At 33.3% G+C, this 16,993-nt stretch overlaps 1 protein-coding gene across 1 annotated transcript; it reads left to right on the forward strand.

The window, feature by feature from the left end:
• The first annotated feature begins 1,320 nt into the window (after positions 1-1,320).
• LOC107625401 (DNA-directed RNA polymerase I subunit 1) lies at positions 1,321-15,541 on the forward strand. Its single transcript, XM_021117642.2, has 21 exons — positions 1,321-1,570; positions 1,648-1,817; positions 2,741-2,900; positions 2,985-3,269; positions 4,262-4,471; positions 4,556-4,726; positions 5,262-5,421; positions 5,778-5,962; positions 6,735-6,998; positions 7,684-7,772; positions 7,932-8,079; positions 8,321-8,539; positions 9,570-9,890; positions 9,980-10,124; positions 10,665-10,873; positions 11,209-11,411; positions 12,028-12,226; positions 12,334-12,596; positions 13,045-13,185; positions 13,309-14,113; positions 14,688-15,541. The coding sequence occupies exons 1-21, from the start codon at positions 1,553-1,555 to the stop codon at positions 15,282-15,284; spliced, it is 4,962 nt and encodes a 1,653-aa protein (XP_020973301.2). The 5' UTR covers positions 1,321-1,552; the 3' UTR covers positions 15,285-15,541.
• The last annotated feature ends 1,452 nt before the right edge of the window (positions 15,542-16,993 follow it).

Genomic DNA, 16,993 nt, shown 5'->3' on the forward strand with positions numbered 1-16,993 from the left:
ATTTGAAAAGAGGCACAAAACATGTACGAAGAATATCACCTTAAGACAACTATTTGTTAGAATATTTTTTTTCTATTTTCTTTTAGGTTATTCTCTTATTATTTTCTTGGGTTAATTCTCACCTTATCTTTGCTAGAGTCCTCAGATAGATCAATATTGCTCTATTGCAATTTTTATTAATAAAATTTCATATCTTGAAAAAAAATTCTAATGCATCTACTAACAAAAAAAGTCCAACGGCAACAAAAAGATTAATCCAATTCTTATAAAGGATTAAACCATCAAATTAAGGCAACGTAGCATTGATGAAGCTGAACTATGAAAATCCTTTATGGCCTTGAGATGGCGTGGCAGATGGGGATGCCTCGTGTAATAGTTGAAACAGATTCAGAGATCTCCTTCAAAAGCATATCCAAGTCCAGACTTTTCTGCAAATGTCACAATGCTTTAATTAGAAATATAGAGAGAATGAAACTGAAGCCTTGGCAAATTGAATTCAAACACATATATAGAGAAGTTAACTCATGTGCAGATTGGTTAGCTAAATAAAATCTTGATTGTGAGCAAGGATTCCAATTTGTTGATGTGCCGCGTAGGGGGTGGAAACAGACCAGGTTAGGCCAGGTTTTGCTTTTAATAGGTCTAGTCTGTCCTGTAATTAATTGGCTTAAGTCTGACTTGTAACTTACTATAAACTATTTATAAAGTTCTAGGCCTATTCTGTTATTTAGTTTATTCTAATATGAAATCTGGTAAAAGGCTTAATAATTTTTTTTACAAAAATAAAAATTTTATTTAAAAAAAATCATTTTTTAATAAAAATATTTATATATAATATATTATATTTAATATTTATAAAAATTTTTAATTTTTTAAAGTATTTAAAGTATAAAAAATATTTATAATTTTGTTAATAATAAAAAATTATTTATATATTTAATTATTTTTAATAAGTCTAAACAAGTTTTATAGATCAATAAAATTAATTAATGAGTCTGAATTTGACTTATTAACATATTAAAATTTTTAAAAAAGTCTAGATATGTGCCTATTTTATAACAAATCAAACCAAATCAAATACAAATTAGACTCCAAATATGACAAACTATCGGACCTTTTTCCACCCTTAAATTGCCTTTTGGAAGACTTGTTCCCAAACTGAATCATGACGCCAAAAGGGTTCAAATGCCCCGCTCCGTACTTGTTTAATTGAACCGTGTTTTTTGTGTTTTTTTCTTTTGGGCTTATTCCCCTATTTTTTTACCATAAAAATAAAAGAAAAACTCTCAAATTAATACACTGCCTCGCATAATTCTGCTCACTGTTGCTTCGGCTCAGCTGATGTTTCCCCTGTCACAGCAAAACTCTCTTTAATACATTGTGTCCAACTCATTTCAGCTTCCCAAGTATCTCAAACGCAGCAGCGCCTCCCTCCTTCCCTTCTTTCCAACACTGCTACTGATTCCCTCGTTTCAATCCCATTCACACCTACTTCATAACTCTTCCACTCTTGGTTTCTCTCTTCACTTAAAGCAACGACCAAAGCCAAGCCATGGTTCTCTCAATCGAGGTACTCCACAACCTCTTCTTTCTTTCATCTACCTTTGTCACAATCACTTAAAAATCTTAACCTCTGTTATTTTTAAGGGTGCTTCGAATTCTGTTGAGGAGGTTGTGTTCAGTTTCTACACTGATGAAGAGGTGAAGAAGAACAGCCGCGTCAAGATTACAAACGCTAACTTGCTTGATACTATCGGTGTCCCCGCTCCTGGTGGTTTATATGATCCAGCTTTGGGTCCATCCGAAGAGAAATTGCCGTATGTTTTTTTTTAATAAAGCATATTCTGATTATTATTATTATTACTACTACTAGGGGGAAGTGAAGTCACTATTAATCTGCTCTTTATTTTTATATGTCATTGTGAATGTGTTAAATAAATGGTAATCACCCTGAGGTTAGCCAACATGACAAGGTCTTTAATTTCATGGTTTAGTAAGAGAAAGACATGAAAACATGAGTGAGAGATCAAAGAGAACAATCCAAGTACACCAACCTAAGTACTCCATTACCCTTTATATATTGGTTAGATGGATTATTACCACTACTGCTGCTGCTGCTACTACTACTAGGTGCTAGGTGCTTTTCTGGGTTTAGGGTTTAGTGGTGGTGCTTTCCTGGGCGTCCATGCCTGTCAAATCCTATTCTGGAGAGGGCTTAGTAGTAGTAGTAGTGCTTTGCTGGGTTTAGGTTTTAGTGGTGGTGCTTTGTTGGACATCCATGCTTGTCAAATCCTATTTTTTGGAGGTGGCTTCATTCTTGGTTAATTAGTTTTTGTTTTATTTTATTTTATTATTATATTTTTAAATTTTTGGTTTCTCTTGTTTCATCCTTTGTTTATTTATTTTTTATCCTTTATCCTTTGAATTGTTTCGGCCACAGTCTGCATACAAGAAATTATTTTATTCTTGAAAAGTTCTGGTTTTCTTCATAGGACTTCTTCAAAACTTGTATTCTTGTTGATGATAGCTAACAGTTTTACATTTGGATGGAAATTTCGTATCTTACTCTTTTGAATCAGCCAAGTTGGTTCTTTTGATATAGCTCTGTGGACTGGAGATGAGACAAATTGGAACAGAAATTATTTCATGTTATCAATAGATCTTAATTTGATATTTTATTGGTATTGCACAAAGTTTTCTTGAGGTGGATAATTGAGATCTCTCTTTTTCCTCGATGCAGTTGTAAAACATGTGGTCAATTGTATCACCTTTGTCCAGGTCATTTTGGTCATATAGAGCTTGTTTCCCCTGTCTACAACCCCTTGATGATCAGTCTTCTTAGAAATATTCTACAAAGAACTTGTTTCACTTGCTGTCATTTTAGGGCTAATAAAGAACTGGTAAATATTTCTCCATAAGCTCATGATTATAATATTTTTATGCATTTGTTGGTCACTACTCATATGGTCTTCTGTTGCTGCAAGGTGGAAAAATGTAGTTCCCAGTTGGAGCTTATTATGAAAGGGGATATCATTGGGGCAAAAAGATTGGATTCAATTAATAAAGATGAATCCATGTATCAAAGTGATGATGATGATAAGAGCCAGTCTTGTAGCTCTGAACAGCAGGGAGAAAGTTGGACCTCGCTGCAGTTCGAAGAGGCAATTTCTATTGTACAGAAATTTTTGAAGAAGTCTTCTAAAAAATGTCAACAGTGTGGTTCCATTAATCCTAAAATTAGCCAACCAACCTTTGGATGGTTCCGTAAGGTAAATTCTTAAATTTCACTTAAAATTGCTTTCTGATATTAAAGTATCATAAAGATTTAAATGCTATATCTTGTCTATGCTAGTACTGGTAATTTACAGAGCTTGATTTGAGTTTCTTACTGCTCTCTCTCTCTCACTCACACACACATATTCTTCTTTTGTATATCTACATTGTAAATGCCTACATGCGTTGAGGGAAAAGAAGGGGTGTTTTTTTTGGGGGGGGGGGGGGGTGTTCATTTCACTCAACATGCGTATTATCTCTTTTTTTTGGTAGAAGGCATTCATCATTCTTTTGACTCAATTTCTCTTTTCACCTTGTCTGTTTTGGTTATAGTTTCCTGTTCACTTTATTTCTTTTAAACAATCTTTAATATTTTGGGCTACTTTTTATTTTGAGCTTGCTTTAATATCCTAGTCTTTAACATATTTAGGCTATACTTTTTTATTTTGAGCTTGCTTAAGTATCTAAGGGAAGTGGGGAACCACACCTTAAAAGCTAGCTGATAAGGGGGAAGAACCACTCTCCTTATATATAACGTCAAGTATCCCATACTACCCGAAGTGGGACTTTGGACACCCCATAATACCCATGTTCCTAACAGCTTTCTCTAACATCTTCGAGTCTTGTGATAGAAAGATGCATTCTGAATTTATAATGGTTTATTTTTGAAGTTCTGAATGACTGCTTGCTGCTATGCATATTTGTTGTTCTGTTTTCTATGCACGGTATTCGTCATGTTTGCAATTGTGCTGTGCGCACCTTTCATGCTCCTCCCGCTATTTTTTTTGTTGCTGGCAGTTTTAAATATGAGAAGTAGAAAATCATAGAATTTAATGGTGAATTTTCAACTTTTTATTATTTTTTCTTCTTTCCGGAGGACATTATGTTATTTACATAGGTTCATTCTTGTGGGTGTTTCAACAATCCACATGCTTTACTAATTCTTGCAAAGCCTTCACCATTTTGGGTTTTTGGATAATGTATCTAGGATGATCTGTCAGCTGCTGATGCTAGAGCAAATGTCATAAATTCTGATGATACAATCTTGGCAAGTGAGACTATAACCGATGACAGGGATACAACATATGGAGAGGATATCAACTCTGCTGGGACCAAGAAAAGTGATGCAAAAAGACACAAGTTGTCTTACAAGCTTGCTGAGCAAAATCGACTTTCTGGTCCTTTGTTACCATCGCAAGTTAGTTTCTTCCAAATATTGAATTAACCTCAATGTAAAGTGTCAGCTGGACACAGAAAAGTTTCACTTCTATTCAAATTACAGGTTAAAATGACGTTAGAACTTTTGTGGAAAAATGAGGCTCGATTCTGTTCCTATATTAATGATATTCAAGGTCAGGGATATGGAAAGAAAGCAGGGCACTCAATGTTCTTTCTTGAGAATATTTTTGTTCCACCAATCAAATTCCGCCCTCCCACTAAAGGAGGTGATATGGTAAGTGTGAATAATAAATACTGTTAACGAGTTGTACTATTTCTCTATCTTCTTTGTTTGTACTCCATGTTCTTGGTTCTACTGTGGAGTGTGGAATATTTCCAAAGTTTGTCAATGCAAGGTATAGGTTTAGGGAAGTACTCTGAATTTGAAATTGTTGTGGGATATAAATGTAGGAAAAGTTTACTTATGAAATTGTTTGCAGATATATATAGATTGGAAATGAAGGATTTTTGTTAGAAAATTCTATCATGAATCATTCGGGCCATTCTTAGGAAAGGAAGCCAGCAGGATGTAAAGGTCATGTGAAGGGAGGATATAAGGATGAAATGCAAATCCAGTTTCTTTCTTGGTTTATCACAAGAACACACTTACTCTTTCAATGTAGCTAATCTCATTTAGTGGGATGAGGCTTGTAAATTGCTGACATTCAAAGTATAACTAATCCTTTTTAGTCCTTTCATTGTTTTGTGAATACTTGACTATCTTTTTTATTCTACATTCACCTTATTGACTTGGGCAATTGTGTTTGTAGGTATCGGAGCATGCTCATACTGTTTTGTTGAGTAAGATTCTTCAGGCTAACATAAGATTAGGGGATGCCCATCTAAACAAGAAGGATCCCTCGATGGTTTTAGCCAGGTGGATGGAACTTCAGCAATCTGTAAATGTGCTCTTTAACAGTAACACTTCTGGTGAGAACTTATGCTGGTTTTGTTTTGTTTTCTTTTTTTAGTTGTAACATGCGGACTTGGGTGTAGTTGGGTAATATATTTTATAAATTTCTTTATGTGATAAAATGTCTGTTGAGCACTCTCTTCTTTTTCTCGTGAATATTTAAGAGAGGACAAAGAACAATATGTGCACAATATATGATAATACACAACATGACTACATTATGTGACTGAGATGAAGGGTGCAGTCCTTGGTAGTTTGTACCAGGCTACGCCGAATGTGGATTACTTCATAAACATGTCAATATGTAAATATTTTTATTTCTCTTGCTAGTGATGGTTACACATGATTTTCTTTTACTTCTTGATTGGTCTAGGCCAAAGAGATGCAAGTAATGGAATTTGTCAGTTGCTGGAGAAGAAGGAAGGCCTCTTCCGCCAGAAAATGATGGGAAAGAGGGTTAATTTTGCATGCCGCTCTGTCATATCACCGGATCCTTATTTAGCAGTGAATGAAATTGGCATTCCTCCATATTTTGCTCTAAGGTTAACATATCCTGAGGTGAGAATTATAATTTTGTATTACCCAATATGCATGTAAGTTACGTTCTTCATTTGCATTTCTGTTAAGAATTTTGTCTGTTCAGTTTAGCATTCTGCATATTTCATACCTTCAAAACATTTACTTACAGATCTAATAAAAGCTAATATATTCTGGTATTGACGTTGCATCTTTATTTAGTTAATTTTCTGCCTATGCTATTTACATGCAGTTATCTTATAGACAAATCACCTTTTATCTGATGCAGCCTATGTAATTTGAAGAAAACTATACAATTTCAAATTGAAAAATAAGTATTCTGCCGCAAATAATTTGTACATTGAAGTGTGAAATCTTGGCCTCCATATTATATCAGGGAATTAGGAACATAGGATGGGAAATTTCTCTATTGTGAAGTGAAATGTTTAGGGTTTATTAAGGAAATCAAACAATCTGTAGGATATTGTAAATGACTGAATGTTGATAAGCAGTTGATAGCCTTGAAGATTTCCGATGTCTAAGTTTATGTTTGGACTGTGCATAGAATGTGATATTACTAACTATGGAAAATCACATCTTCTAAGATGAGTATGTCATTTTGTTTTCTGCCCTTGATAACTTGCATGGAATATGATATCACTGGCTATGGAAAATCACATCTTCAAAGATGAGTATGTCATTATGTTTTTTCCCCTTGATAAGTTGCATGGAATACGAGACTACTAGCTATGGAAAGTCACATCCTCTAAGCTCTGAGTATCTCATTTTGTTTTCTGCCCTTGGTAACTTACAGAGAGTTACTCCTTGGAATGTAGTGAAGTTAAGGAATGCTATTCTTAATGGTCCAGAAACCCATCCAGGTGCCACACATTATGGCGATAAATCATCAGTAGTAAAGCTTCCACCAAAAGGGAAGTTGCTTGCTTTGACATCAAGGAAATTACCATCATCAAGAGGGGTTATCATGCATAATGGAAAGATATGCGATCAAGAATTTGAAGGAAAAATTGTGTATCGCCACTTGAAGGATGGTGATGTTGTGCTTGTCAATAGACAGGTACTTCATTATCTTATAATCTTATTATATGGTGTTTTGTCAGCACATTTAAGTTTGGTTTGGTAAAGCTTTTACTTTTTAAAGGTAGCTTATCAAAGCTAGCTTTTAAAATATAGCTTTCTAAAAGTTGTAGCATCTATGTTTGGTAAATAAATTAAAAATGATTTTCAATAAGCACAAATAACAACCATTGTGTTTGGTAAAATAGCTTCTAAAATTTAAAAATATTACAATAGATATAAATGTAAGAGTAAATTTGGAAATTTACTAATATATGAGATTATATTAGATTTTTGATTTTGATAAGCACAAGCCAACTTTAAAAAGCTCCACTTTAGGTGCTTTTCGAAAGCACAAAGACATCTTCAAAAAGTTTTACCAAAACAAGCTTTATAATGTTACTGCATTTTATTCCCCTAATTGGAAATTCTTTTCTTTTAATCATACAAGAAAAGAAAATCAAATAATTACACTCGATGTATGGTGATTGAATATTCTCATATACTATTTGGAACTGCTAATTGGGTATATTTAACTATATTCAATTTTAAGTTAACCATAATTGTTATGATTCCATGACTTGGTAAATATGCTGGTTTGTGAAGACAATATTGATCAGAGATGTGATATAAACATTGCTAGTGTTTACTTTCTGGTTTGAATTGAACTATACATTCTGTTGCAGCCTACACTTCATAAACCTAGTATAATGGCGCATATAGTTCGTGTTCTGAAGGGGGAGAAAACAGTGCGTATGCACTATGCGAACTGTAGGTAATATTTTATTTTAGTTTTAAGCTTAGTGTGCTTGTGGAATAAATTATTATTATTGGGTACATTTTGACTCTCTGATACCTCAAATTAATAAGTATCCTTAGAATTTACTTTGATGCAGTCAATAACTTTTCCCTCCTCGATTCCTTATTATTTCAGTACTTACAATGCTGATTTTGACGGTGACGAGATTAATGTGCATTTTCCACAAGATGAAATTTCCCGTGCTGAAGCTTACAATATTGTAAATGCCAACAACCAATATGTGAAGCCTACCAGTGGTGATCCAATAAGAGCCTTGATTCAGGTATTTGCATAAATAATTTAGAAAGGTGGCAGTTTAATGAAGATCCCAACATTATGGATTGAAGAATTACATGCACACTGCATGAATTGCTAAATGGATTGGAAGCAATCTGATCCTCACCCCTCTATTTGCATAAATAATTAACATGTTAACTGCATAGACAGCCTTTGTTATTATTATTTATTTTTTATTTTTTTTATATACTGAATTTTTTCTCTCTGCCTTTTAAATAAATTTGCAGGATCATATTGTAAGTGCTGCCCTTCTAACCAAAAAGGATACATTTTTAAGCTGTGAAGCATTCAATCAACTTCTCTACAGTTCTGGTGTATCCATGCCTATGGTGGGATCTTTCTATGCAAAACCTGGGCAGAAAGTTTTCACATCAACTTCCGAGAGTGAAATGTTTTTGTTTCCTCCAGCCATATGGAAGCCAGAGCCCCTTTGGACAGGAAAACAGGTATACTATCATTTGGTTCGTTTTTTGGCTTTTTTGCTATTATATGAAGGGCCTTTTATCTTTGGCATTGGAAGAATGTCATTTAAAAATTCCTTTAGCCTTTCTCCTCCATAATTACTCCATAGAACATGTATTGATAGACCGATTTAATCAAATATCAAAAGTCACAAAATGCAGGAAGGAAACTATATGTGATTTTTGTCTGTAGATGATCAGGGAATTACTGGATGCAACAATGATTATAAGTGTGGTAGCAGTTTCTAAGGAGTAGCTCCTGGTGCTGTGTTGAAGAATATTGATGGTGATGTGATTTAAGGGCATGCTGTAGTGTTGTGGTACTTAGACCCACTAGAGAGAGAGAAATAACAGTCATGATTCTGAACAAAAGATCCGTAAGACATGATTGGCTACAGTAATACTAGGATGAAATTTGGCATATTATTTAAATAGAGCATCAATTTCTGGTCAACTTACGGTAATAGTAGGATGAAAGTTGTCATATTATTAAGAGTCTGAAGTTCTGGTCAACTTGGAAATAGAATAGTGATGGGACATGACTTGGAAGGTGCTGCTGTTCAGATACTATATTGAAATTTCGAGGATAGAATAACAGGAGAGGAGTGAATGCGCAGCTGAATTCGATGCAAGATACTGCGATTCAGAAGATACATCAGCTATTTTATGACGAGTGCTAATATCATACTCTTAATTTAATATAGAGAAATCATGAACTATAAAGAAATAGATAAATTATTCTTAGAGATCTAAGATACTTATTCTATTCTAAGATACTATGGAGATATTGCTGGATGTTTATCTAATATCTAACAGTTATTTTCTTGATAAATTTTCTGGATCCTTCTCGTTTTGTCAATTCTGTTCTTTCTTGTAATTTTGATATCTTAGTATATGAAAAACTGGATTGTATGGTACATACCATTACTTTTCTACTGAGTTATGATTCAAGATTTGCTTCTTTATATTAGGACCTTAATTTTTGTAAGTGAATTTGGTTTCTGCTATGTTGCAGGTCATTAGTGCATTGTTATACTATGTCACTAGAGGTTCCCCACCATTTACAGTTGAGAAGAATGCGAAAATACCAGCTAATTTTTTCAAGACTCGAAACGGAAACACTAAAGGACGAACCACTAAGAAGTCAAGTAAGATGGAGGATGAGCCTGATGAGGACAAATTGTTGATATATAGAAATGATTTGGTGTGTGGCGTGGTTGATAAGGCTCAATTTGGTGACTATGGTATAGTACATACAGTACAAGAACTTTATGGCTCAAACATTGCAGGAAACCTTCTTTCAGCGTTTAGTCGTTTATTCACAAACTTCTTGCAGGTTAGCTGCCAATGAGTTAATATATAATCTTGTGTTATTTTATTGATTTATCTATCCTCAATATTCTATTATATTTTTCTGTTTTTCAGATGCACGGGTTCACATGTGGAGTTGATGATCTTCTGATAACAGAAAGAAAGGATGGTGAAAGAATGAATCAACTTAAAAGCTGCGAGGAAATTGGTGACATTGTTCATCGGGAATTTGTCGGAGTCATGGAAGGTGATAATATAGGTAATATTCTTAAATTTGGTTTCTGCTGCAAACCATATGATTATAAAATAAATACCATTTCCTGATGTAGTAACATTGCTTAATTGCTAGCTTTCTATCCACGTTCTACTTATATGACTCCTATCTAATTTATTAAATGACATGAGTTTATGATGTGAAAATAGAATACTAAGTAAACTTTGGTAGTAACTCTACTATCCTAAGATAATTCATTACTCCTATCTAATATGGATGTGTTTCCTGAGTACACAGAATCTATATAGCTAGTGTTGTTTCATAGATACTCCGGTTAAAGCATATTTCAAACCAAATAAAATTTTGGTATGCATTTCTTCTACGCTATCATATAATGAGACATATCGACCAATGCATTTCTTCTACGCTATCATATATATATATATATATTGGTCAAATATATATTGGTCCATGCATCCAACTTATAGTCCAGCATGACAGCATATCTATGCTACTTGACATTTACTTAGTGCAGTTAGTTTTCCTATGTAAAATCTGTGATTTGTGGCATATTTGTTATTTCAGACCCAACCACACTGCAGTTGAATATTGAGAAAAAAATACGCAGTAATGGAGATGCAGCCTTAACATACTTGGATCGGAAGATGATAAGCAGTCTTAACTCCAAAACAAGCTCAGGAGGTTTAAAGGAGCTATTATCCGAAGGTATATGGAAACCTTCTGGGAAAAATTGGATTTCTCTTATGACTACATCTGGAGCCAAGGGTAGTATGGTAAGTATACTGTTGTGATGTTAATTTGTCTGTGTTACACTGCTATATTAGATTTTAGCAGGTTAGGTTACAGAATGGCATAGATACAATGAATTTGCTATTGCGACTATTTTGGATGGATTCTTTTACAAAGTAATCAAGTTTTGCTAGTCTGACATTTGCGTTTTTCAGTTGATGATATAGAACTAGTTAGTCTGATTGTTTTTTCAGTGTTAATATCACTTTATTCTCTGTATATTTGTTAGTATTTTCCAATTGATACAAGTCTTGTTGATATATTTGATGGCATTTAACCATTTAAAAATATTAAGTTGATTCATATTGTTTTGAAACAGGTCAATTTCCAGCAGATATCTTCTCATTTAGGCCAGCAAGAGTTGGAAGGAAAACGAGTTCCACGCATGGTTTCTGGAAAGACCTTGCCAAGCTTTCCTCCCTGGGATTGTTCCCCTAGAGCAGGAGGGTTCATTATTGATCGTTTTCTCACAGCCCTTCGTCCACAGGAATATTACTTTCATTGCATGGCAGGGCGTGAAGGGTAAAAAAAAGCTTATGGACTCAACATGATAGCAGTTCGTTCTGAATGTTTTATTGATACGTGTATGGTTGTTAATGTTTTGTATTGGTGTTTGCTTGTGTGTATTGTCAAGAAGTGACTGATATATAATATATACTTATATGCTTGTATGCTTGTCAGTATTGTCAAGAAGTAAAAGTTATAATGTCACTTAATACATGGTAATGTATGCACGTTGCAAATCACATTATCATTTCAGCTTTATGAATATACCCAAAAAAAAATATGTAAAAAAGAAAACGATTTTAAGCGAGTTTAAATTTAATCTGAGTGACATTTGCTTAGATGTATTGGTATATAAGTAACTTGAACTTGGGAATGCATGTGGTATGCATGTTGATTACATTTCAACTTTATAATGTGCACGTTGATTAGCTGCTGACATGCATCTCATTGCTCATTTGTTTATGTTCTTTTCAAAGCTGTCTGAACCATTCTCTTCACTCCACAACACTTTCCCTAATGGAAAATCTTTCAATTCATATTTTGGATAAATAATTTGATAGTATTTCACATGTAAGGTTTATTTCTTCGATTACAGTATGGTTGTCTTAACAAATGAATGTTTGCTGCTCAGGTTGGTTGATACTGCAGTTAAAACTTCTCGGAGTGGTTACCTGCAAAGATGTCTAATGAAAAATCTTGAGTGTCTCAAAGTTAGTTATGATCACACTGTTCGTGATTCTGATGGTTCAGTTATTCAATTTCGTTATGGAGAAGATGGCGTAGATGTCCATCAAACCAGCTTTATTACCAAATTTGAAGCCTTGTCGACTGTATGCACTTGCTTTTTTACTGCTATTATTGTTATTTTTTTGAAAATCCTAAATAATGCATGCAATTTGTATGTTGTTTATATGTTTGTTTATTGTGCCGATTTCAGAATAATGAACTGGTTTACAGCAACTGTTGCCGTGAGCTTGACAGATCCAGTCCTTATATTAGCAAGTTGCCTGATGCTCTTAAAGGAAAAGCTGAAAACTTCATTCATAATTTTTCTTCAAAGAAGAGAAATCGTAGTTCATTGAAACGATCAGATTTCTTGAAGTTGATGGAGCACAAGTATGTGTCAAGCCTTGCGCAACCAGGAGAGGCAGTTGGTGTTTTAGCCTCTCAATCTGTCGGGGAACCAGCAACACAAATGACGTAAGACCCTATTTTTTCTGAGAGAATATGCTTCTTGATGAGCCTTGTTGCTATTTTTTTTTGTATTTAAAGTAAAATGACCAGATAATTTATGGCAATTTGGAAGGAACAATTTTTATTAACGTGGCAGATAGTATCCCAGCATATGCTTAATTTGAACTATTTTTCATATAAATTGCTGGATCTTTGAAATCATAGCCTGAACTAATAAGAATAACTGCTTTATAGTTGCGTATGGAGTTCGTAATCAAAAGCTGGTTTACTGTTTTTCACTGAAGTAAAATGTTAAGAGAGTAAAACTTCACAAGTTAAACATTTAAATTTTATGCCTCATAGGGGAGCTAGTGGGATTGGAACTGTACATCTGTTCTTTTACCAGCTACTATTTTTCAATACTTAAGATGTAAACAGTGCTTGTTATTTATTTTTTTGCATTTTTATTCTGCAGCTTGAATACTTTTCATCTTGCTGGTCGAGGGGAAATGAATGTGACTCTTGGAATTCCGCGTCTGCAAGAGATCATGATGAATGCCTCAGAACATATACTGACTCCATTTATGACATGCCCCTTGAGAGCTGACAAATCGATGTGAGATGCTGGCGTTGCTTTCTGTTCTCTAATCTATTTGTTTGTAGTTTTGTTTCTGAACACCCCTTGCTTTCTCTGTGTAGATACTTATACAAACTACAATACATATGTTGTTGCTTGCAGGGAAGATGCAATTTGTCTTTCCGATAAGTTGAAGAGAATAACTGTAGCTGACATTATTGAAAGTATGGAAGTGTCTGTTGTACCAGTAGTTGTTTGTAATGGTCAGATTTACAGAGTATATAAACTTGTGATGAAGCTATATAAACCTAAACACTATCCGAAATACACGGATATAACACTTGAAGATTGGGAGGACACACTAAGAGTTCTCTTTGTGAGGGAGTTGGAGGATGCCATTGAGAATCATGTGGCACTGCTTTCCAAAATTGGTGGCATTAAAGATTTTAAGACAGAGAAATCCACCACAAATAGCTCAGATGATGTAGACGGCAATGAAACGGATTCTGCAAAGAAAGGCCGGAGTAATGATGATGACGATGATGATGGTGGGGCTGATGACACAGAAGGGGATGAGGATCTTGGTTTTGAAGCACAGAAGAGAAAACAGCAAGTTACTGATGAGGTTGATTATGAAGATGATCCTGAAGATGAGACACGTGATAATGAGTTATCAGAAGTATCTGACGGTGATTATGGTGGAAGTGATAATGAGGAAGATAAGAACATCACACTTGATGCCCGTGATTCTCAAGGACTTGAAGACCTGGCAGAGCCTGATGGGGATGTCTCACCTCCTGAAAAAATTAATCGGAAATCTAAGCCCAAATCTAGTGGTGAAAAAGAGAAGAAAAAATCTGGACCAATAAGAAAGAAATATGACAGATCAATTTTTGTGGAAGCAAAAGGGATGCATTTTGAGATCCACTTCCAATTTACTCACGAACCGCATATTTTATTGGCTCAGGTACACTAATTTCATAGTTTATTTCTGTGTTTGGGTCTGTGTCATCAGTATCAGTCTGAATGTTCAATACCTGTGGGTTATACCCATAGTAGCCAGAATTTCTATTTAACTCTTAAAATCTCCTGGTATTATGATTTTAATGAGTTAACTGATTTTACAAATTTTTACTAAGTCGGATGATTTTACGATATAAATCTTGTTAGGATTTCATGTAAAATCTTGATTTTCTCTACCTTGGTTATGCCTAAAGAACAACATAGTTATTTTAGTCTTGTATGCAGTATGCTCTTCAATTCTAGGTTTGATTCCCTTGCAACTAGGAAATATTAGCTAGGTGCTATCATGGTAATTTTATAGAAAAGATGCATATGCTGTAGATTTTGTCAAGCTGTTATTTGAGCTTAGACATGCAAATATTGTAGAGACATTAATGCATGAATGATGTTGAGGGAAGATGGAAACCTTCGTTTGGTTGACAAGTGATGGTTAACAAATGAGTGTATGTTATCTCTCTACCTTCTCATTGCTTTCAAACATAAAAAGGCTCACTTATTTTTAAATTAACTTTATGCAGATTGCTCAGAAAACAGCCAATAAGGTTTGCATCCAGAAGTATGGAAAGGTTGGCCAATGTAAGGCTGTTACATGCAAAGAAAGTGGAGTAATCTACTACGGCGAAGATCAACGTTCAAGGGAAGATATCCCTGCCGCCGAAAAGGAAAAAATACCAGCACTTCAAACTTCTGGTGTGAATTTTCAAACATTTTGGGACTTAGAAGATCATCTTGATGTAAGGTACATTTATTCCAACGATGTCCATGCTATGTTAAAGACTTATGGTGTGGAAGCAGCCAGAGAGACCATCATCAGGGAAGTTAAAAATGTCTTCAAGTCTTATGGGATATCCGTAGACATCCGGCACTTGATGCTTATCGCCGATTTCATGACTTTCTCTGGTAAGTATCGTCCGATGAGCAGATCCGGAGGCATAGCATTCTCTACTTCCCCTTTCCTCAAGATGTGCTTTGAGACGGCCTCCAAGTTCATCGTCGAAGCATCTTCTCACGGCCTGGTCGACACCTTGGACACTCCGTCTTCTAGAATTTGTCTTGGTTTGCCTGTGAAGATGGGAACCGGTTGCCATGACTTGTTACAGAAACTGGAAATATAAGATCGTTGCTATGCTACTCCTAGATCTCTGGTTGATTCATGCCTAGGAAATCTGGCAAATTTTGACACCTTGTACAATTCATTGTTAACAAATTTTTACAGGCACATTTTTCTCTGGTTGAGTAGTAGTTTGTTTGGAGGCAGTAGTATAATGCTTTGAAATGTCATTCCCATTTCCATCAATAGCCATGTATAATGCGATTTTTTATGTATAATATCTACGTTTAACGATATATTTTTAAAATGTGATTTTACTCATGTTCTTTATTAATATTATATATTTATTTATTTTGTGTCTTGAGTTATGTAAGGTTGTGTTTGTTTACAAATAGCCAATAGGAACCACCGAGAGACGGGGATACAATAGAGAGTTTAGCAAGTGAAATATGAAGTATGAACATGAATATTGTATTCTAATGTATTGAATTAATGTGGTGTTCTTTGCAAGAGACATATAAAGACATTAGTAGGGTATAACTTATCTTTTTTATTGTTTTTATTAATTTTTTATAATTATATTTTTATTATTTTGTTTTCTTTATAAATTGTGTGAAAGAAAATGAAAGTAAACTAGATTTTTCATAATATGTTATATCTTATATTTAGTTTATGGGTATGTCTAAAACGAGCACAACCATTATGTGCTTATTGGATAGGCCACATTTATATAGACCATTCGATTTAATTAGATGAAAATCAAAGGCTAATATAAAAGAAGAACATTGATGGACTCTAATAAATACAGAATATCCTAGTACATAAATAAATGTTTTAAATAACAATACTTTAATACAATATACTTTAAATGGTAACAGAATCTTTTATTCTTAAATAATTAAATATAAAATATATAAATACAAAAATATGAGTATTCTTTCTTCAATAAGATTAATTATTACGTAAGAAATTTTTATAATATTAAAAAATTATATTAAAAAAATTTTAAATTGTAAAAATAAAAATATAAAATAATTAGATTATTATATTCAAAATTTATTAATTAACTAATTTTGTTAAAGATATTATTATATAAAATTATTTTTCATCAAAATATTTTAAAAATATAATTTATTTAAAATATTATATATAATACATGAAAATATTAACCTTTTTTATTTTTTTGATTTTTTTTAAAAAAAGAATAAATAATATAATTCTAAAAATATGCCTATTATAAATAATATAACATTTGTAAGACCTAAACTAATCAAGTTTATGTAATTAAAAATATAAAACATATAAATACAAAAAAAAATAAAAGTATTTTGGAAATATTATGATATTCGTACACTAATTTTTCATATATATATATATATATATATATATATATATATATATATATATATATATATATAACATGTAAATTATCCTTTATGACATGTCATTTTTTAATTGGTTATTATGTTAACTATGATTAAGCTATTTTATAATTAAAAAATTATTTAAAAGAATAAATGTATAATTTGATAAAATACTAAAAACTGAATCTTTACTCTCTATAACCTCGTTTCTCTCTCTGATTGCTCTTCTGTGCTGATTTCAATTTGTAGTGGATCTGCGATTAGTTAAAGTGAATATATTTGGTTGTACTGCTATTTTGTAGTTGTCTTTTGCTCTTTAATTCACATAATTTCATGTCATATATAAATTTTTGATTATCAGGATGCATTAATCTATGATTTAGGGTTGTGATAACTATTGCATATATTA

This window comes from Arachis ipaensis, chromosome B1, assembly GCF_059453495.1.
Source record: "Arachis ipaensis isolate K30076 ecotype BB chromosome B1, ASM5945349v1, whole genome shotgun sequence".
Taxonomy (NCBI): Eukaryota; Viridiplantae; Streptophyta; class Magnoliopsida; order Fabales; family Fabaceae; genus Arachis; species Arachis ipaensis.